The 23058-nt window shown below is 42.6% G+C and overlaps 1 protein-coding gene across 1 annotated transcript; it reads left to right on the forward strand.

Annotated features, from left to right (window-relative positions):
* Positions 1–7570: 7570 nt before the first annotated feature.
* On the forward strand, positions 7571–21241 carry NFS1 (nitrogen fixation S (NIFS)-like 1). Its single transcript, XM_087679282.1, has 2 exons — positions 7571–8207; positions 19655–21241. The coding sequence occupies exons 1-2, from the start codon at positions 7778–7780 to the stop codon at positions 20650–20652; spliced, it is 1428 nt and encodes a 475-aa protein (XP_087535408.1). The 5' UTR covers positions 7571–7777; the 3' UTR covers positions 20653–21241.
* Positions 21242–23058: the final 1817 nt, after the last annotated feature.

Here is a 23058-nt window from a genome sequence, read left to right on the forward strand (position 1 = left end):
GCGCATAGTACCCGAAATAGTACGGTATGAATGAAACCACTCTCGGCAAGGTGTCACATGAAAGGATGCACCTGAGTCCAAGAGCCAACACTGTGTATACATAGAGTGTATCTCTGTCATCTGTGAAGCACTAGAAGAAGCTGCAATGATGATATAATCATCCCCTTATCTTTGCGCCTTTCATTGTGCAATTCATGGCATTGTGGCCTAATATGGACCTTTTTCCCACAATGGTGACAAGTAGCATCTGCATTCCTGCCACGGGATTTGCTACGTGACTTTCCACGAGACTTGGACCGAGATTTTTGGGAATCCCATCCACGGCCACTGCCACTGCCATGCTTTCCATATCCATCATTCCTGCCTCAAACTGTCATAGCATGCGACACACGAGAGTCATCCAAATTCTTACAGTTAACCTCTTCTTGCAAAAGAGCACTCTCAACATCAGATAATTTCAAGGTAGCAGTAGAGGCACATAATGCAGTGCGAAATATATCCCATGACTCATTAAGAGTACCAAGCAAGAAAAGAGAAGTGACATCCTCTACAAAAATGATGTCCTGCGAAGTCAAGTTCTTGAGTATAGCATGGAACTGGCTCAAGTGAGCAGACATAGTCACATTCTCCTTCATGCACAGATCCATAAGCTGCTTCAGCCAATACATTTGACTCACTGGACTTTTCTTGTCATAGAGATTCTTGATTTTATCCCACAACTGCCATGCACTCTGTTCTTCCTCAAATACATTGTAGTGAACCTGTTCTGTGAGAGACAATACAATGGTAGACTTGCATAACTCATCAAGCTCAAGCCATTCCTCATCTGGCATAGTTGCAAGCGGATGCCCGCTTAACCTCAAAGGTTTGATTTGTAATTTCTGCACCAACACCTGCCAAATCTGGCTCTTCCAATAAGAGTAATTTGTACCATCAAGCTTAGTGATGTTGAAAATAGCATAATCAGTGGACGAACTCGCCATAGTGCAAGCTGGAAGACTATAAACAATTCAAAACTGCTTGTTGTTTACTATGGAAAATGACCAAAAAAATCACCAAAATCGAGGAAAAATGGCAAGGAAAGTGAAACCAAAGCTGTTGCCCACCAAGTACTAGTGAAAGTACATCATTTCAGAGTGTTTCAGCATGAAAAATCCATGTCAGTCCATACATATATGCTTGCTGTAATAAATTTCAGATTTCAGTAAAAGAGAGCTAACAGTGCCAAAATCGGATCCCAAGGCAATCAGATATTGCCGAGGCCAAAGCCGGCATCGTGCAGGCATAGCATAAGAATATGACGGTCGATAAGTATGAATCCAACACCCAAGTATGTCATACAAACATCTGCTAGTGAGTAGGCACACCCCCCAGTCAACGGGGCAAAGTGTTACTGCCACTACCAAAACTTGACACAAGTAGGTGTCAGTTCACAAAGATACGGATCCAAAACTGAGACTTAGCTCATAAGCATATAATGAACCAAGACATATGATGTATCATCCCAAAAGGTAAGAAGTCCCAAAGTCTCAAGTGTCTGTAACTGCTCAATGGCATGTAACGGCTCAATGCATAAAAGTACCGCCTGCTCAATGTCTGATAAGCATTCAAGAATGCTCCCACTGGCAAAAAAGTCGTATGTATGAGCTCAAGAGCTCAAGCCAAGGCAAGGCATAGTGCCAATGACATAAATCCAAGACAATACATCAATAGTATATCACGAACATGTAGGCGGTAGAGCATTTGTATGTAGCATCCGTAAGCATGTAAGACATCAAATACATCCCAATCCAAACTCTGACAAGCCAAGTAACATCCAAGACTACTCCAGATAATCCAAAATGCATCCAAGGTGGAGCTTCAATGAGCACTCAAGCTCAACGTATGCATAGGGTAATCAACCATGACATGAGCATCAAACAGTAGGCAACGGGTATGCATAAACCCAAGAAGCATCACTGTCAAAGCATATACCAATATCAATAAGTGCGGGCTGAAATAAGCTCAAGCTTCCAAAAGCATCCGGATTCAATGACAGGCTCAAAGTCATCCCTCGATGATCAATACATCATAGCATAACCCAAGACATACATCCGGAACCAATAGGCATATGTCAAAGCATGAAAGATAGCTTCAGACCAAGAGTATTCAGCATGCATTTACTGTTATAAATTGTGTATTTCCAGCCCCAAAATCAGGCTAGAATCATAACATTACATGTAGCTTCAATCCCCCAATCAATCGGGATGCAATAGGCATCAAACCGGTTATGTAGTCATGCCCAAATAAGCATAGGCATACAAAAACATGCTGTCTCAGACCTGAAATCTGTTGCAAAAGATTCTGTCATCAGAATTTGGCAAATTTGACATCACCATCGCGTCTAGAGCGTGCCAAAACCCCAACTTAGACTCTTATCTTGCCTGAATTGGGTTCCAAATGCTTGAAATATGACAAAAAAAGTGATTTTTGGGCCAGATTTTGAAACAGGCGCAAAAAAAACGTGAGCTGGCTAGGGGGATCTGCTGTCCCACGTGTCAACAATGGGGCCAAAAGGGGGACACAAATGAGGGCCAAAGAAGGCCTACACCAAGCCTCAGCAAGCCTTGATATGCTGGAAGCAAGATCTAGGTGAAGGAAGCTCCAAGAGGTGTGAGCTATGGCTGCGCACAACTTGTTTACAGCCTGTGAGACTTGAGAACTGAAGTAAAACTCTGAAATAATGAAGCAATACCTCAATGTCAATGCCCTGATGGTGCCTCAATAGGCCGGGAAGAAGTTCGGGAAGCCGGGGAGTGACGGGAGCTCAAGAGAATGAGCTATGGCTGCCGGGAAGGAGACCCAATGTGAGTGGGCAATTGGGAAGCTGAGCTCTGATACCAATTGAAAGGGAGAGAAGGACCGAAGCTTGGACTCGAGAGCTATGGCGGGGGAGCAAGAACAAGAGAGAGAGAGACAAGAAATGGGAACTCCAATAGTCACAATGTGTGACCGAGCCTTCCTTTATTCAAACTGTCACTAAAAGAATAAAGTATAAAGTGACGGTGATGGGCGCCCGCCACCTGCAGTGTGCAGTGGCGGTGATTGTCAGTGTAGTAATACACGGGCGGCTCGGCGGAGGTGCCTTTACCCCCAACAGCAGATGCCTTAGATTTTGCACTTGGAGTTATTCTATCCCAGATCAGTGATGACAGTTGAGTTCATATATAGCTTTCCACTTGAGAAAAATCTTTGTTGCAGAAATCAACTATGAAATTCATGATAAATAACTTCTAGCTATTGTGGACTCCTTGGAGACCTGGTGATGCCTACTTGAAGGCGCCCCTCATAAGATCACTATTTATATGGATAATAAGAATATGGAAAATTTTTATGACTTCTCGTGTCTTGAATTGATGCCAAGAAAGATGGAGTGGTTTCCTATCCAAATTTGAATTTATCATTATCTATAGGATTGGCCACCAATAAGAAAAGCTAGATGCTTTATCTCAAAGATCCTAGCTGGCACCAAAAGAAGGCGATGAAGCCCATGACCAATAGAATTCAATAACCTTGAAACATGAGCAACTGAAGTTAAGGGCGGTTATCAACAAAGCCTTGGAAGACTTTGGATTCTTATCAAAGGTCAAGAAGGAAATTACAAAAGACTCATTCACAAAGGGCATGAGGAAATAATTACATCAAGGCCAAGAATATACTTAAAGGGATTTTCAGCACATTGATGGGTTGCTCTATTATAAAGGACTCCTCTACATTCTTCCCGCTTCTTTGCAAGTGAATATACTCAAGAAGAGACATGATCTCTCCTTAGTAGGGCATTTCGGGGTTAGCAAGATAACCCAACTTGTTTCAAGGGATTTTTGGTGGCCGCAAATGTGGAAACTAGTCAAGGAATTTGTGTGTTCTTGTGATACATGCAATCGAGCTAATGTCCCTCGATCATATGGTCTTCTTCACCCATTACCTATTCCAAGCAAGATATGGTCATCCTTATCCAAGCAAGCCATGGTCATCCTTATCCAATATGGATGCCATTGTTGAACTACCTTCTTCCAAAGGGTATGATTCTATCTTGGTGGTGGTTGATCGATTCACAAAAATGGCAAACTTTATTCCAACAACCAAGAGTATCAATTAAGAAGGGATAACAAGACTCTTCCTGGAACATGTATATTGGCACCATAGGCTACCTAATGATATTGTCCGTGATTGAGGCCCGTAGTTTATATCTAGGTGTTGGAGAAGCCTCTTTGATCTTTTGGGAGTACAAATGAATCTTTCTTTAGCCAATCATCCATAGAGTGATGTTCAAATAGAAAGAGTAAATCAAAACTTGGAGCATTCATTAACATAGATGCAGAGTCAACTATAATCAAGACAAATGGGTGGATCTATTACCCCTTCCTAAGTTTACCTAAAATAATTCCTCCCATGTCTCCACTCAATTCACACTATTCTTTGCTAATCATGGTCAACACCAAAGGATAAATGATCATGTAATATCATAGGAGAAGAATCTAGCTGCTACAGACTTCGCTCAATGCCTCTTTGATATTCATAAAGAGTTACAAGCACAAATCAAACAAGCTTAAGAGAAATATAAGAGAAATGTAGATAATCTTCACATGGAGCAACATCCATCATACAAAATTGGAGATCAAGTTTAGCTTCTTCAACATAATATTTTTTATTCTCGCCCCTCCCAAAAATTGTATTATAATGACTTGGGCCCTTCAAGATTCTTGGCCAAGTAACTTGGGTCACATATTGTCTCCATCTTCCCTAGCCCATGAAAATACATCCCGTATTCACTATTTCAGTCTTGGAGCCATGTCATACATCCAATGTCCCTAGAAGAATATCAAAGCCATCGATTCTAATCATAATTGAAGATCACCAAGAATATGAAGTAGACAGAATCCTAGATTCAAGAATTTCAAGAGGCAAATTACAATATCTTATCCATTGGGAGGGCTATGATGCAAGTGAATGAACATGGAAACTAGCTTCATATCTTCAAAGAGCTCCCGTTAAAGACCAAGCCAAGGCCTATTCAAAAGCACACCATCTCTCCTCATGGAACTCGATGCTAGAAGGGGGGATAATGTAATGGGGATACTCAAGCGAGAACAACCCTTGGTTCGTATGCATGCTGGGATAGCCCATGCTCCATGAAGTTTCTACAATATTCTAGAACATTCTAAAACTTACATCTTTGCTTATGTCATTGTTGATGTTAGCATGCCATATATTAATATTAATGTCATGATGTGTGTCAATGTGCATTTCATGCCATGTGGCATCCTCTTGTAACGACATGTGTTCCCCTTAATCTCCCTAGGCTATAGTATAGATAGAGGTCATAGGCTACAAGCTCTTCAATCTTGCCAACACCAGTTATGAGGCTTTTGTGAGATAAGTCATCTTCCAGTTCTTGTCTTGTTCTAGTGTTGTCTTGTATTGAGTCTTGTCTCGTAATCAAGCCACACTCTTGTGAGCATTATCTTGTAATCGAGTTATCTCGCAATCAAGTCCTACTTCTATTTCTCTTTCAAGTTCTTCTCTTGTAAGTTGTGAGAGCAATTTCCTCGCTCTAAAAGAGCACTTGTTGTGCCCATAACAATGCGCTGCCCAATCCCACGCTTTTAGCTCTTTGCCATGCACCCTAAAGGCCTTGGTAGAAGCAACTTGCTTGTTTAAAACCACATTAAAGTCCCCTCTCAACAAGCGTCTCTCAGAGTCAATATTGTCCAAAATAACCCCTTGCTTTTCCTTAAGCTTTGCATTATTGTATCCATGCATGTTGAAATGTCTAGCATGGTATCCTCCCAATCCATTGTTATCTGAAGAAGTTCTTAATCTTGAGTTCTAGATTTAAGCTCTAGATTCCTACAACTCTTTATGATCGTAAAGCAATTAGATTGACATACAAATGTTCCCTCACACAAAGCATCTATAATCTCTATATAGAAATATAGACCCACTTTGGTGATGTAGCTCATGTTCTTGGATAAGTATAATATCAAATCAATGTTGATGGAGCCACTTCCAAAAAAGGTATCATTTTATCTCACCATTTCATTTATTTACATTGAAGGTATCCAATTTTATTTATTGTGGTACCACCGTATTTATTTTAGTAGCACTTGCCACCTTCTCAATGCCTTCTTCTCCATTCTCCAATATCCATGCTCATTAAACCACATGTTGGCAAAGTTGATCCGAGTATTGAATCAACTATGTTGTCTTCCCATTTAGCCTAGCAACACTATAACTTGATAGCATTTATACATTAGAATCCATCCTAGGGTATTTTTGCTCTAACTTATCAAGTGGAATTTTGCTAATATTAACAACTACATTCACTTTGTCTCTACTAATAAGGATTACAGCCTAGAAGTTATTGACTTGCAGAGGTTTCACATGTTTGGTCTCTAAATAGAAACCTCTTCATTTTCATTCTCTTTCGAATTCGTAACAATCTATGACTCCTCTTCGATCTCCCCTTCTTTTGCTTTGTATTCTTTTGGTGCTGTCTATGTGTTAAATTTGGACCACTTCACCCTAGGTTGACCTTGTAAAAAAGGGCTTTGGGGATTGATTCTCTTCATTTCCACGTGGGCACTCTTCATAATAGTGGCCCTAGGGTCAATAATTGTAGTGTGCACCAATGAACTCACCCCATGAAAGCTTCAACCAAAGCTTCCCACTTATGGAACATCCACATTTGGAATCTTAGGTTGTTTTATTGTGATTCCTGAATGGACTAGTCAAAGGTGCAATATAGAGTGGTTTTCCAAGCCCCTTCACAATATCAGGCAACATGTTCCATAAATAAGTTGGTAAACTATGAATTTCAACCCAAATTTGGCAATCCTTTCCAATTTGCAGCGATCGCTAGGCCACAAAATGTAGACCAAATTGGGGCCCCAAAAGACACTTAGACCTTCTTCACCACTTCCTTCTTATCAAATACTACTTGAAAAAATCCCTTACCATGATTAATAAATCTATTCCACAACTCCTTTAGAGTTAGGTATTGTGTTAAATGAGGTTGCTACATCCATGGTCTTTGACCAATACAACCTTTGTGTTAAATCTAAGATCATTTGAGCACACTTTGTCAACATTGAGGACCACCTTCCTTACTGGACCTTCTCCTTTTTCCTTCATCTTTCTTTGGAGAGATGCTGCCAAAAGCTCTAAGACCAATTGAGGGTTGGCTTGAACTTGAAGATTGTTGTCTTCTCATGGTGCAATTGAGTAGTTATAGTCCTCCGCCTAGAGAACAATAGCTTTAGGGCTTCCACCATCTCAATCTACTTCGCTTTGTTTACACTTGCGCCTGGTTGTAGTAGTGCTACTTGTTCTTTTAGTTTATCAATTGTCTCCAAATTCTTCCTCCATGGCCTCAATCTTTTGTCTTTCCATTATGCTTGCCAACGACCACCATGGCAAGCTCCCAAAGTGCCATGGACAGATTTGAACGGGGACCCTAGTAAACTCACCCAGAGTAAATTGAATGCCACGTGTGAGTTAAACGCTCGACTTCACGGGTCATCCTTCTCACGTAATACGTCTCATCGACGTTTCGATCCAACGTTGCAGAAATGGATGCCTGAGAAAGGCGGAGCGCGTTGCTCATGTAAAGTTTGCTCTAACCGACCTCGGTCTAGAAGCTCGAGTCCCCTTAAACCGTCCCTCGAGCCCCCATAAGTTTTCCTCAGATAAGAGACGAAACACCATAGTTTTTCTGTTCCACCCCAGTTCATCCTCGATGGTTAGGGTTTCTCAGAGGTTCCCACAGGCTTTGGCGACCTTCTACAGAAGTGTTCGTGCGGGAACCAACCATGGCGTTTCGGCAGAGGCTGCTCCGCGATATAACCTCCAGAAATGTCCCCACCGCCCGCTCTTCCTGTCCACGGCAGCCATGGCCGTCCCCGAGGTGCAGGACGACGAGCCCCAGAGCATTGAAATGAAAGGAGTTCGTATTGCAGGACGGCCGCTGTACCTGGACATGCAGGCCACCTCCCCTGTTGATCCCAGGGTTTTGGATGCCATGCTTCCCTTTTACATGCACCAGTTTGGAAACCCTCACTCCAGAACGCACCTCTACGGCTGGGAGACCGATGCTGCCGTTGAGAAAGCCAGAGAACAGATTGCCAGCCTCATCGGTGCCAATCCTAAAGAAATCATTTTCACCTCAGGTTCGCTCTAATCATTTATCTATTGTTAACTTCCTCGTGTCATGCCGGCTCATGCGATTCAATGTGACCTCCATCTTACTTCCAAACTTGCTGTCGATTTTGAGCTCATCTATTCAGTCATCTATTTGCATGCAAGTATTGACAATCTTCTGAAGCAAATGCAAACTTCTAGAGGTCGAAGAGAACTAGAAACTGAGCCTCATCTATTCAGTCATCTATTCGCATTCAAGTATTGACAATCTTCTGAAGCAAATGCAAACTTCTAGAGGTCGAAGAGAACTAGAAACTGAGCCTCAAAATGGAAGAATTTGCTTGAGCATTGCAGACTAGTTTGTGCTCCTTGTCTTTCACACCCTTAAACAATGGAGGTCTTTGGCAATTAGTCGTGGCACTTTGACCAGTACGGCATAGTAATTAAATGGTAGAGCTTGATTCGGAGGTCTTTGGCAATCAGATGCGAGACTTTTGACCATTACGGGAATAGTAACTAAACGTTTGAGCTTGTATAGGATGTGACTGCTTCTTATAACATCTGATCAAGCTTTTTGCTGCTTGCAGAGAATTAAGAGTATGTCCCTTTTTAATGTGGGCGTGAGTATTTATTATGTCTTGGTTGGTCATATTTATTATGTCTTGCTAAAAGCTACTTGATAACAAGTAAGTGAGGGGATTACTTTGATGGCCTTGCTAGGATGCCATACCCGATTTATGACAATATGACCACTGGAGGCCTTCATTATGCATTTGCTAAGGCCACCTACATTTTATATTTCACGAGCCCTACATGTTAAGCACCTCTTCATAATAGAGTTCTCAAGGTGCAAAAGCAAAAGGAGCCTTACTAAGAGGAAGGTGTTCCATGGAATTTTTGCATTTTGTCGAGAAATTGCCAAATAACATTTAAATATTGGGTAAATATTGGTGTTGGTTTTGAGAGCCTTCTTTGGATACTGCACCTTGATCATAGAGTTTACCACTATGTATTTAATAATGGCTGCTTGCTATCAGCTTTTGCAAAAGATAGAGTGTCGAGCCTTGTGCAGTATAGGGATTTTCACGTTCTTAATAAGGCCTTACAAGTTCGGCCTTATACATGCTTTCTACATGTACTCTTATAAATACACATTGTTAATACTATTTATTCTCCTTCTTGGGCCATTGTTTTGTTGTACAAGGTACCAAGGGTTAGAACTCCTATGCATTAAGTAAAGTTTAACAAGGTCGTGAAACTAGCAAGGCTTCATATAATTTAAGTTTTTTATAATAAGAATCACGACAAGGTCGTAGAAAAATACTAGTTTATTTCCCTTGCATGTGTGATGGGATGCTTGTTGCTTTGACAAAATCACTAGCCATTCATTTTAATAAATAGATTTGCCAAAAATGTGTCATGTAATGTCCACTATAAAAAAAGAAAGCCAATCTGCCAATCAAGACCGTAGTGGATGTCAGCCTGCGAAGATCAATGTGGATCAATTTTAGGGGTGTCTTATCCCTATATGTGGTCTGTTGAGGGAATGGAGTGTGATATTGTTTCTTGGGTTGACAGGCTCTATAGACGTCTTTGGACAATTGTAGACGAGGAAGGGTCTCAACCATCTAACAATGTGACACCTGATAAAAGAGAGTTCTACTCCTGATGTCCTAAGCGATAATGCCATAGATGGTCATTGTTTGTAAGCTCCTGTGCAGTGGCTAAAGCTTGGATGTAGTAGAACTTTGAGCCCTAAGTTGTCGGCTAAGAAAGAAATCAAGTCATTATGTAAAAGCTACTAGATTGTACTCGCCATGAGTAATCACTAAACTAGTTTGAGAGTCTAGGAACTTGACTATGGTTGTTATGGAAAAAACTACTTACCTAGACTAGCAAAGTCTGCAAATGGATAGAAGGTTTACCCCAAGTTGGAGACATAGTATACATTGTCTAGTGTAGCGTAGTTGAAGTGCTATAGCTGTGAGTGAAATTTAGGTAGAAAACTTGGGGTTCCAACCTCTAGACAAGGTCCACAGGCATTATGAGTTGAGTATGCCTCATCAGATTTGACCAAGTGGTATAATTAGTCGAGCATGCCTGAGGATTAAGAAGGATAGAAAGAAAGGGGGAAAGAAAGAGGAGATGGAGGTGGGTAGGTAGAAATGGGTGGTATCCATATGGTGCCGGGGAAGGTGGTGTTAGAGATATGCTCATTTGGTCATCCCCTGGACAGGTAGATTAGACTGCACAATAGCCATGTTAGTAGTGCCACATCAGCAATGCCACGTCAACAGCAGTGGAATAGGCAGTTTGCTAGCTTTGGTGCAAATGGCCAGATTTGGCAGGCCGATTGCTATTTTTGTTTTCGATTTTTTTTGCTATAAATAGTAGATTTCCATTACACTTTAGCATTATTGTGATTGCAGATTTAAGCTTTGTTTGGGGCAGAGATCGTGTTGGCTATTGCAGACGTCGAGATATACAGCAAGGTGACATCATTGAGGTGGAATACATATTTGTATTCCTTATTTAGCATTCTTCATATCACAAATTTGCGTTCTTCTCTCTCTCTCTCTCTCTCTCTCTCCTCTCTATGTTTGCTCTATCTCTGTCTCGATTATACGCTTCCGCACCGTTGAACTCTAACATGGTATTAGAGTAGTGCAAAGATTGATTGATGGTGGGTAGACTTCAAGAGGAGTTTTCATCGTGACACAAGGCTGTGTTTTCAGGATTTGAGGGAGAGGGCATTGAAACAATGATGAGGCGAGCATGGGCGTGCAGGAAAGGAGTGAAGTTGTTGATTTGGGTTTTTGTTTTACAGGACGGAGGAAGGTTACATTTTGAGCCTTCAATTGCAGATTTTACTTTTTTCATCACCTCTAGTGGGTGAAGAAGGTGCGAGATGAGTGGAGAAGTCTGAAGAGCCCTAGCAAGCTGTGTTTTCACAATCAGAGGGGGCTTCTTTTGTGGGTTTTGTAGGCATTTTAGGTGAAGATGTCTTTTGAGGTAGATATGGAGTTTCATGTGATTATGAATTGGAAGGTGTCCGTGCTATTGGCTCTTTCATTAGATCAGAAGCTTGATAGTGAGAACTACCGCATCTGGTGTGTTGTGATGCTTGCCATCTTGGAGTTCTATGGTTTGGCAGAGCTTGTTACGGAGGCTATCGACCCTCATACATCAAGAGATGAGTTCGAAATTTTTGCTGGTGATTGTGCAGAGTTGGCAAAGGTTTAGGCACATTGGGACAAATTGAATGCCCACATATGCTCTTTTCTTTTCCTCTCATGTATTCTAGCCATGATTGTCCATATTGTACACTTGATGGTGGCTAGGGACATTTGGCTAGAGCTGGATCAGATGTACCATCAAATGATCGTTATGAAATGGGTGTCTTTGGAGGCGCAGATGAGAACGCTGAATCCTTTGGAGTCATCTTTTATGTGGGAGCATGTGAACAAGCTACGACAACTTTAGATGCAGGTTCAAAATGCAGGGAAGGTGATCATATCCGAAGACACAAGGGTAACTCTTTTGTCACAATTACCACCTAGATTTTGTGCTTTTTACTTTGCCGTGATTTGCTTCAATGTGGGAGTTGACTCTTTGGTGGGAGGAGTTGGTTCTTATAGTCTTGGAACAAGAGGAATAATTTAAAGGGCAGAATGCTTCCAAGTCAGAGGTATTGATAGGTCAATACTCTCAGAAGAAGGGGAAGGACAAGAAGAAGGGGTGTGACAAACCAAAGAAGGACACAACGGTAACTCTTTTGTTACAATTACCGCCTAGATTTGGTGCTTTTTACTTTGCCGTGATTTGCTTCAAGGTGGGAGTTGACTCTTTGGTGGGAGGAGTTGGTTCTTATAGTCTTGGACCAAGAGGAATAATTTAAAGGGCAGAATGCTTCCAAGTCAGAGGTATTGATAGGTCAGTCCTCTCAGAAGAAGGGGAAGGACAAGAAGAAGGGGTGTGACAAACCAAAGAAGGACAAAGAGGACTCTACTTGTTACATTTGTGGCAAGATATGTCATTGGAAGAAGGATTGCCTTAACAAGGATAAGAAGGATACTAATAAGAAGAAGGCTTCAAAGGATTTTGGAGCGGTGGCTACTTCCTCATCAGCTGCTTTCCTCCATTTGGAGGTGGTTCAAACATCAACCTTGAAGGCTCCTAATGTTGCGTTGATAGCTCTACACCCTCGTGAATGGATTGTTGACAGTGGTGCCTCTAGGCACGTGACCCCTTCTTTTGCAAATGTTGCTCATTTGTGGCCTTTGCACATGCAAATAGGGGTGATATGCAGATGATTTGAGATGGGCGAGGTCGTACTCATACTTTCGAGGTGCTTTATGTGCCAGGTTTGGGTTACCATTTGCTTTCCGTATACAAGATTTGTGCTCTTGGCCTGTTGGTTGAGTTTGATACATATTTTTTTCGTATTCTTGAGGGTGGTTCAAGAAAGGTTCTTTCTATAGATTATGAGGAGAATGGGGTCTACAAGTTGAAGTCTCCTTGTGCCTTGACTTCCTTTCTGTTTACTTCATAGATATAGTTTGAGCTATGGCATACTTGGTTTGGCCACTTGAATTATGACTATCTTCGAAAGGCATCTAAGGGGTAGCTTGTCGGACATAGTGGTGAGCCAACAGCCTTGTATATCTTGCATTCGTGGAAAACAACATCGTGATGCCATATCCAGCAAGGCTTCAAGGTGGTATTCAGTACCCTTGTAGCTTGTTTCTATAGATCTTTGTGGACCTATGCGGACTAAGTCCCTTAAGGGAAGTTTGTATTTCATGCTTATTGTTGACGATTTTAGTAAGATGACATGGGCATGTTTTTTGATACTGAAGTCGGAGGTCTTCTCCAACTTCAAGGATTGGTTGCTCTTCGAGGAGAAATGATCAAGCCGAAAGCTAAAGACCTTGCTATTAGACAAGGGAGAGAGTTTGTTTCTAGTGTGCTTGATTTTGTGCAGATTGTGGTATTCACCAAGAGTTTGCCAATACAAACACACCTTAGGAGAACAACGTATTGGAGCGGAAGAACACGAGTGTGATCAAGATGGCTTGCACCATGATGGAGCATCATCAGACACCTCAGTGTCTATGGGTGGAGGCTATGGCTACTATTGTTCGTATCCTCAATTGGTCACATACTTCGTCTATGGTTGGTAAATATCCCTTATGAGGCTTATTCTGGAGCCAAGCTAGATGTTCCTTATTTCAGGATCTTTGGGTGTGATGCTTATGTTCATATCCTGAAGATTCATAGGGACAAGTTTGAAGTGGCTTCGAAAATACGTGTTTGTGGGCTATAGCTTGCAATCCGAGGGCTACCGTTTATATGATCTTGTTAAGTGACATGTCTACACAAGTTGTGATGTGCGATTTATGGAGGTTCGAGCTTTAGAGGGGGGTAAGGAGCACCTTGTACTTAGGGATCAGGAGATAGTTGGAAAGACTGTTCCTTTGGATCTTGTGCCTCTTGGGGATGCTTATTCTTCGGATGAGGATTCTTTTTCACCATCTGTCACCCCACATGAGCCATTGTGGGTGGATGTTCTCGAGACTTCAGTAGATGGAGAGTGATCAGGAGCAATCTGGCCTCCTCCTTGTTGGGCACGTGATACACTTTGTGAGACAGGGATTGAGGGGGTCCCTGAGGAGTGATAGTTGTAGAATGGCCCGCGGCGTTCTCGGAGGAACCAAGCACATTCCATTGAGCTTGTTTGTTCTAACTATTGTTTGATGACTCGTCTTATGCAGGATAGAGAGCCCACCTTCATGGAGGAGGTTTTGTAGTCACCGCATTGGAAGAAGGCTATGGAGCAAGAGTTGGATGCTATTGAGTGGAATGGCACTTGGGACCTTGTGCCTTGACCTGCTCATAGAAGGTGATTGGTGTCAAGTGGGTTTTCAAGACTAAATATCATAGTGATGGTACTTTGGATAAGCACAAGGTGCAATTCCTAGCAAAGGTTTTCGCTCAGCAGCTAGGGGTAGATGTCCATGACACCTTTGCACCTACAACTCGGATGGCTATCGTTAGAGTTGCTCTTGCCTTAGCCGGCCATAGGAGATGGCTAGTTTATTAGCTTGATGTAAAGTTTGCCTTCCTTAGTGGTGATTTGAAGAAGGAAATCTATGTTTAGTAGCTTCTTGGCTTTTCCTCATTAGATGGACAAGGGTACATGTTAAAGAAGGCCCTCTATGGCCTCAAATAGGCTCCATGTGCTTGGAACGAGAAGATAAACAATAGACCGGTGCATTGAATTTGAAGGAGAAAACTGAGATTTACCTTCAATGTGTTGTTGAGCCTGATGCATAAGGATGGGGACGTACTCGGCTTGTGTGATCTCATAAGGCATGAGGCCCACTCTTACATTCTTGCTCGTTTCTTGATGTGTTTGGCTTGGGAGTTTGAAGTGGTGAAGAAGTGTGCTTTTGAGAACAACTTTTCGATTGAGGGTGTGGGTTTCTTCAAAGAGCTGTTAGAGTGAAGCAATGTAGAAGCAAATGACCAAGACAGTCTCCACGGTCTATAGCGTGAACTTTGGGAGCACAATTGTGTAGGTCTGCAAAAATTAGGGTCAGTAAACAACAATGCTGTCCGATCAGCTTGTCCAACCTGAAAAACTACTGTCGCTTGTCACGTGTCACTTGCTTCTATTGCGCTTACCATGTCACTTGTGCCGATTGTTTCTGTTGCTCTTGCTTGTCTAGGAAATGCCCATTTTTCCAACTCTTAACACCCCCTCTTAGATCTTGGACAACAGAAGGCTAAGGGGTTTGGAGTGCTGTCAAAATAAAGCTTGCGGAAGCATCTTGGTAAACAAATCTGTAAGATTGTCCTCTGCCTTGCAAGAGACTAGGGAAATGGTCTCATCCAGAACCTTCTCCCGAATGAAATGGTACTGGATCTCAATATGCTTCATCCGTGCATGAAACAATGGATTCCTAGCCAAGGCAATACAACTCTCATTGTTGCATTGAAGAACAGTAGGACCTGTTTGCAAGCAACCAAGCTCCTCCATGAGCATGTGAAGCCACACTGTCTCACATGTAGTAGAAGACGTCACTTGATACTCAGCCTTAGTCGAAGATAGGGCAACCGTGGGTTGCTTCTTGTTGCTCCATGAAACAACACCAACACCCAAGGTAAAGCAATAACCGATCGTGGACCTCCGATGATCCTCATCGCCAATCCAATTTGAATCACTCTATCTTGTAAGTACCAAGTCTATAGCACTCGTATCAACGGGATAATGAATTCCAAGATTAGGAGTCCCCCGTAGGGATTGCAAATTGCTCTGAGCAGCCTGCTAATGCACCACCTCGGGTTAACTCATGAACTTGGCCAGCACACCTACAATATAGCATAAGTCAACACGAGTATTAAGAAGCCAGTTCAAGGAGCCAACCAACTGCCTATAATGGGTAGTATCTGCCAAAGGAGAATCGGAATGAGCGGTAGCCTTTAGCCTTCCAATTTGGGTCCATAGGAGTTGTAAGAGATTTACATCCCTCCATCTCACACGCAGTCTAGAGCTCTTGTACATACCGTTGTTGGGAAATAAAGTTCCCCCTCAGAGTTTGATAGATCTCATGACCGAGAAAGAAGTGAAGAAGTCCCATATCTGTCATCTCAAACTTCTCATGAAGTGTTGCCTTCGTTTGCTCGACCATTTGAGTATGGTCACCTGTCACAATCAAGTCATCCACATAAAGGATAAACAACACACAACCTCGACCTGAGGTTTGTGTATACAGTTGGGGATCGGCTTTGGAACACGGATACCCCAATTCCTCTCGAAGGAATGAGTCAATCTTCTTATTCCAAGTATGGGGAGCTTGCTTAAGGCCATAGAGAGCGTTCCTCAACCTGTACACCTTACCATTAGAAGAACCAAAGCCCGGAGGCTGCTCAACATAGATCTCCTCCTTGAACTCCCCATTCAAGAAGGCAGACCTCACATCTAGTTGATAGATTGGCCATCTAGTTGATGGACTATACGAATACTGGCCATCCGAGTTGTAGGGGCAAAAGTATCATGGAAATGAATGCGTGGGCATTGCGCAAAACCTTTAGCAATAAGGTGGGCCTTATGCTTGTCCAACGTGCCATCATTGTGGTACTTCGTCTTGAAGACCCATTTGACTCCAATGATCCTCTTGTGAGGAGGCTTAGGCACAAGATACGGAGTGCCATTCCCTTGAATCGACTCCAGCTCTTGCTCCATCACTTTCTGCCAATGATCACATTGTAAAGCCTCCTTTATGGAGGTGGGTTCCCGATCTTGCATGACACGAGTCATTGAACAATAATTAGTGTAAACAAGCTTGGTGTGGTGTGCTTGGTTCCTTCAACAACACCGTGGGCCATCTTGCGGCTGCTACCTCTCAGGGACCCCCTCAATCCTTGCACTCCTTAGGGACCCCCTCAATCCTTGCATCACAAAGAGTGTCATGAGCCCAACAAGGAGAAGGCTAGATCTTGCCTCGTTGGTCTCCATATGTTGAAGTTTCTGGAAGGTCCATTGATAGCAAGGGAGCAATTAGTGAATTTGGGGGTTGAGAACTAAGCTCCTCATCTGAAGAAGAGTCCTGAAGAGGCACAGGCTCCAGAGGAATAGTCGTCGACGCCCAGCTATCACCGGAATCTCTAAGAACATGGTGTTCCTCGCTCCCCTTTGAGGTTGGAACTTCCACGAACCAAACATCACAGCTCGTATAGACATCTCGCTTAATAGGATCATACAATTGGTAGCCTTGAGATTGCGAGCTATAGCCCACAAACACTTGTCTTTTGGAAGCCGCTTCAAATTTGTCGCATGAAATATAAGCTCCCTCGAAGGGGTTCCGTCCTCATCGGTCCACAAAGACGGGTAGAAACAAGCTCGAAGGGTGTTGAAGACCGCCTCAAAGCCTTGTCGGGAACAACATCACGAGTTTGCTTCCCACAGATGCAAGATACACAAGGCTGTTGGCTCACCACAATGTCCGGCAAACCTCGAACAAGTTGTCCCTTGGATGCCTTCCGAAGGTAATCATAATTGAGGTGGCCAAATCGAGCACGCCAAAGCGTGGATTGAGTTTGTGAGGTAAAAAGAAGAGAAGTCAAGGAGAAGAAAACCGCAACTTGTAGACTTCATTTTCCTCGTAACCTGAAGAAAGAACTTGCCTTTATCCACGATTAAGAATCCGAAACGAATCCACATCAAATTCAACCAAGAGGCTAAGGGCACGAATCTTGTGTACCGAAAGTAGATGGTACCCCAACGCTGGCACTTAAAGCACCTTGGATGTATAGGCACTACCTTGTCCATCTGGAATAAGATGTATGTCTCCCTGTCCCTATATGGGAATAGAGGAATTGTCACCAATGAGAATCTGGCCATGCGAAGGCCGCAAATGAGCTACACCTCTTGAAGGAGGAGTCACGTGCCGTGAGGCACCACTATTAACAATCCACTCCTAAGTATATGGGGCCATCACCATAGCATTAGAAGCTGTTAGAGTTAAATTCTCAACCACCTCCAAGTGGAGGAAAGTAGCCGATGAGGGAGCAGCTACAACTCCGGAATCCTTCGAAGATTTCTCCTTCTTCTTCTCCTCCTCCTCCTCCTTGTCGAGGTAATCCTTCTTCCAATGACTGGTGTTGCTATAGATGTGACAACTAGACTCCTTTTCTTCTTTGTCCTTGGATTTGTCCTTCTTCTTCTTCTTTTGGGCCTTCCCCTTCTTTTGAGAGGACTGACCAACCAAAGCCTTAGATTTAGAAGCATTAGTCCCTTTCAATTGCTTCTCTTGGTCCAAGACCATAGGAACCAACTCTTTCCACCGAAGAGTCTCAGATCGCCCTGAAGCAATCAAGGCGGAATAAAAAGCACTGAAATGGGGTGATGAAGAAACACAGTTAGGGTTGGGGTAACTTAGATACAATGAACACACCTTCTCCAAAGGGGAGCGCGTTCTCCACTTGCTTTCAAGTGTTTTAGAGAAAGTCAATCCAATTGTAGATATTTGTACTTAGGGAGATCCAATATCCTCCATAAACAAGTCCTGATTGAAATGAGGCTTACGTATTGATGCTTTGCTTCGTATCATGAGAGCAAATTGCAATCATCATCACTGATGGCCTCCCAATACCCTACTAGATCTTTTTGCAAGGACAAACAGACAGTTGTATTTAGAAAACCAGCAAATGCAGGCAGCACTGATGATGGGCAGCTGTACGGATGGGTCTGGCAGCTAAAGACAGATCTACAGCACTTGAGTCAGGCAGGGCAGAAGCAATCTGGTCAAAATGCAGCAGCAGGACGCCATGTGGCAGCAGGATGACAGCTGGGCAGGCTGTATGGAAGCTCCAAAAGGTGTGTATGCAGTCCACACAGGCTGTTCCAGCCTCTAAAGGCAGTCGCCAGCTGGGAAGGCTGATGATTAGTTTGAAAAACCTCTGAAAACAGCAATAGGGGGACTGGGCAGCAGGTGCCTGATGAAGGATAGCAACGATGGACAGCTTTGGCTGAGATCTCCTTTGCAAATGGGGTGTGGACAGCAGAGATATGGCACTTGCAAACTGCAAAAACGAGATTAGCCTTTAGGGCTGGATGGAGGGAAGCATGCCTATTTATAGAAAGTTTGGGTCTTCCCAAATAGGGTTTTCGGTTATGGGACAGGCACTCTAGGATCGCATTTCTGAATGTATTTCTTTAAAAAAAAACCAAAAAAGAAAAAGAGGGGGAAAATAAATGAAAGACTACTAACCACACATCCCCACCGGTATGTATTTGCTTCTCTCTCAGAACTGAAAAAGGAAAGGCTCAAAAGGTAATTTAGTCCAAGCTTGTACACTATTTAGATTACTGTTCCACGGTGCCACATTTGATGATGACCATTGTACAACATGTAAACATCACACCAATACATCATATATCGAATTCTCTCTTCAGAACATTGTAGACTGCTGCATCGGGTTTTGGAAGATGTAATTAATACAGGCTTGACCATCTTTTTGGGGCTTGTCAACTTTTCTTTTCACTTTTCTGTCCAGTCAGTTCCATGCTTCCAGATTCTCCATTCTCTTCAGACTTATAGAGGTAAGTTCACTAGTCACACTAGTTACTCATGAATCATGATCATTTTATGCCTTGCTATAGTGACTAGCTGAGGGTCACATTAAGAATATTTGAGATTTAGAAAAATGATAGTCAGACTTTCTGTGGAGAAGCAATCCCATTCTGCCCACGTTTTCCTTGAGAGATTAAATATATCAATTCATATGCGCTTTATGTTATTTGTTGAAAGGACTCTCGAGGTATCTTTTGCCCTCAGTCTTTTATTATTCCATCCCTATTGGCTTGTCTTGTGATGTATATTTTTATTCATTCATTATGTCAAACCCATGTGCAGTGAGCTGAGAGATCTGGATCCTGCCTATCTTTTTAATAAGTGCCTCTCCTTTACAGGTGCAACTGAGTCCAACAATATATCTATTAAGGGTGTCATGCATTTTTACAAAGACAAAAAGAAACATGTTATCACCACGCAAACAGAGCACAAGTGTGTGCTGGATTCTTGCAGGCATTTGCAGCAGGAAGGATTTGAGGTCACATATCTGCCTGTGAAAAAGGATGGGTTGGTCGACTTGGATGAGTTGAGGGCAGCTATTCGTCCTGACACAGGTCTGGTGTCAGTAATGACCGTTAACAATGAGATTGGAGTTATTCAACCCATAGCGGAAATAGGAGCAATTTGCAGGGAACACAAAATTTTTCTGCATACTGATGCAGCACAAGCTATTGGAAAGATACCTGTGAATGTAGATGACCTAAAAGTAGATCTAATGTCTTTGAGTGGACATAAAATTTATGGCCCAAAGGGTATTGGTGCTCTGTACATGAGACGCAGACCCCGAGTGAGAGTAGAGCCTCAAATGAGCGGAGGTGGACAAGAAAGAGGAATCAGGAGTGGAACTGTACCTGCACCATTGGCAGTGGGTTTTGGAGCTGCCTGTGAAATTGCTTTGAAAGAGATGAAGTTTGATGAGAAGCATATAAAGGAGCTACAGAATCGCTTACTACAGGGTATTACCTCTCAACTTGATGGGGTTGTCATCAATGGAAGCACAGAACACAGGTATTCTGGCAATCTAAACCTATCTTTCGCATATGTGGAAGGGGAAAGTTTACTCATGGGTCTGAAAGAAGTGGCCGTTTCTAGTGGAAGTGCATGTACAAGTGCCAGCCTTGAACCATCTTATGTTTTGAGAGCTTTAGGAGTGGAAGAGGATATGGCACATACCTCAATCAGGTTTGGAATCGGTCGATTTACAACTGCGGAAGAGATCGACAGAGCTGTTAAGCTGACTGTGGAGCAAGTGAAGAAGTTGCGTCAGATGAGTCCACTGTGGGAAATGGTTCAAGAGGGCATTGATTTGAAATCTATCCAGTGGACACAACATTGACCATTGTGCTGAAAAGGTTCTTGATCTTTATAACCCATCTACTTTATGGATTGCCCTTTCATGGTGAAGGTGGTGGATCTCAAGAAATATGGATTACGTGTTTTCTTTAACATGCAGATTGCGCTGCCACTAGATGGTTGTCGCTCATAAACTTAAATGTAACAAGGCTTGAACTCGATGGGCTGCAGAGTATCTCTGGGAAGAAGTCACAAAGTTCTGTGATCTGATGAAACAGCAGCCTCCTTGTGTGTTTGCTATCAAACTCTTCTGAAGTTACTACAGTTGTTCAAACCTATGTTATGGCTACAAATTTGTAATTGGCGGCTCTTTAGTGTAATTCACCTTGTCCTTTAAGCAGTCTGAGTCAGTACCTGCAGCTGCACTTGCTGGCCATTATACACAGTATGTTTTAGTCTTAGTGTGAATAGATAGGGTCCTAGAGTATCCCTGCAGTTGGTGTCTCAACAACTTTTGGACATCTTCTGAAATAGCAGCTAGTTGCTTAGTGTACATTTGTTTTGGCTTTGCAGATGTATGACATGTATCCTAGCTTGTTTTTCTTATACATATTGATTGTAATTCTGCTTTCTTTCAGGTGTACCTGCTGATTGCCCAATTAGAATCTGCATTGCTCGTTAATTGAGTATGTTAACTTTGAATTAATGGTAGGAGCAGAAATGTCGGTCTAATTTGCTTTTGTAGACTTCAAAATATTTATCACTTGAAAGTTGCTTGTGTTGGGGTGTAAAGGCCCTTTTATTCACCTCCATCGTGTATTATTCAATTGTACATGTGAATGCACCCTTATGTGCCCTAAGTATACATACATTTTATTATTTGTGTACCAATACATTGTTGGTACGCCCAAATCGATCGTATCATACTCTCTCTCTCTCTCTCTCTCTCTCTCTCTGTCACTCTCACTCACTTGCTCACTCCTCTAGTTGCAACACACACGCAACAACTGGTATCAGAGCTCAAGGTTCTGCACGTTTCTTGAGACCAAGGGCAGTTGATAGTGCAGGCAGCTCGTGAACAGGTCGCGTTGAAGACAGTTGCGGACTCTCAACTCAGGCGACATGCAGGCAGGTGCAGCGAGCGTTGAGCGCTGGCAACAAGGTTGATCAACGTGGAGACTAGGTGTTAGCATTGCACACATGGGCTGCGTGTAGGTCCAGCGGTTGCGACAAACAGGGATTGGGCGGGCGATGACTAGGCGTGGGCAACCTGGCAGGTGTTGCGCGCAGGCTGGGGCATGCGGTGGATGGGCTGTTAGTCGTGACGCAGAGTCAACCTCCCCGGTCATTTTTTTAAAAACAGAAAATTTCAAATCCCTTCTATTCTCTCTCTGATAGGGGTTCACGTGTGGAAACACAAGCTCCATATCTATGTGAATTTGGGGCTTTTCCTAGATTTGATAGAAATTGCAGACATTGTGCGTGTTGGCCTCAATTAAATTGGGGATTTTGCCAAATTTGTCAGAATTTTGCTGATTTGAGTAAAATTTCTTGATATTGGACTTTGAAAAATCGAGGCTTTTCATGTTTTTGCTAAAGTTTTGCTCAGTTGGGTCAGATTGGCTGACAATTATGTATTGTTGGACTTGGAATTTTTGGGATTTTGTGCAGAATTTGGTAAATTTTTACAGTATTTACTTGTGTGGTGGTTGGTTTATGTAAAACAACAGAGATTTATTTTTGATTGGGCAAGAATAAGAGTGTATTTGTTGGTTCAGCTTGTGCTCTTGCAGTTCAGTGCATTTACTCGGGGCTTTGACCTATGGAAAGATCGTATGTAGGGCTTATTGTTCTTAAAGGATTGTGAGGATGCCTTGAAGGAAGATAAACCCACACAAATGTTTGATGTAGATTGGGCTAGAGTTGACAAAAAGGTTGTGGCTTATGTGGGTGTCATTGATGACATTTTGACAGACATTAAGGGCTTAGATACTGGTTATGCAATATGGGAGAAGTTGAAATCTACCTATGAGATTACCTCACTTATCAATCATGTGCATTTAATGCGCAAGTTGGTGAATATGCGATTGGATGAGTCCAAGCTTGCAACTGAGCACTTGAGTGCATTTATTGGCGTTTTAAATTAGCTCAAGGATACCAATTTAGATTTTGATGATAAGTTGAGGGTGATCATTCTGATCATGACACTGTCTTATTCTTGGGAAACCTTGGTGGTTTCTCTCAGCAATAACCCCAATCTCTCATATGATGATGTTGGGATATAAAGGCATGGTAACCTCTGTGTATAGTACACACACATTGTACATGTAAACACACCCTTTACGTGTCCCAAGTATAAATACATTTTATTCTGTGTACCAACATATTGTTGGTACACTCTATTCAACTCGTACCTTTCACTTTGCTTACACTCTCTCTAGCATTGGTA

The sequence above is a fragment of the Lygodium microphyllum genome, chromosome 6, assembly GCF_053477565.2.
Source record: "Lygodium microphyllum isolate KBCC chromosome 6, Lygodium_microphyllum_v1.1.10, whole genome shotgun sequence".
NCBI lineage: Eukaryota > Viridiplantae > Streptophyta > Polypodiopsida > Schizaeales > Lygodiaceae > Lygodium > Lygodium microphyllum.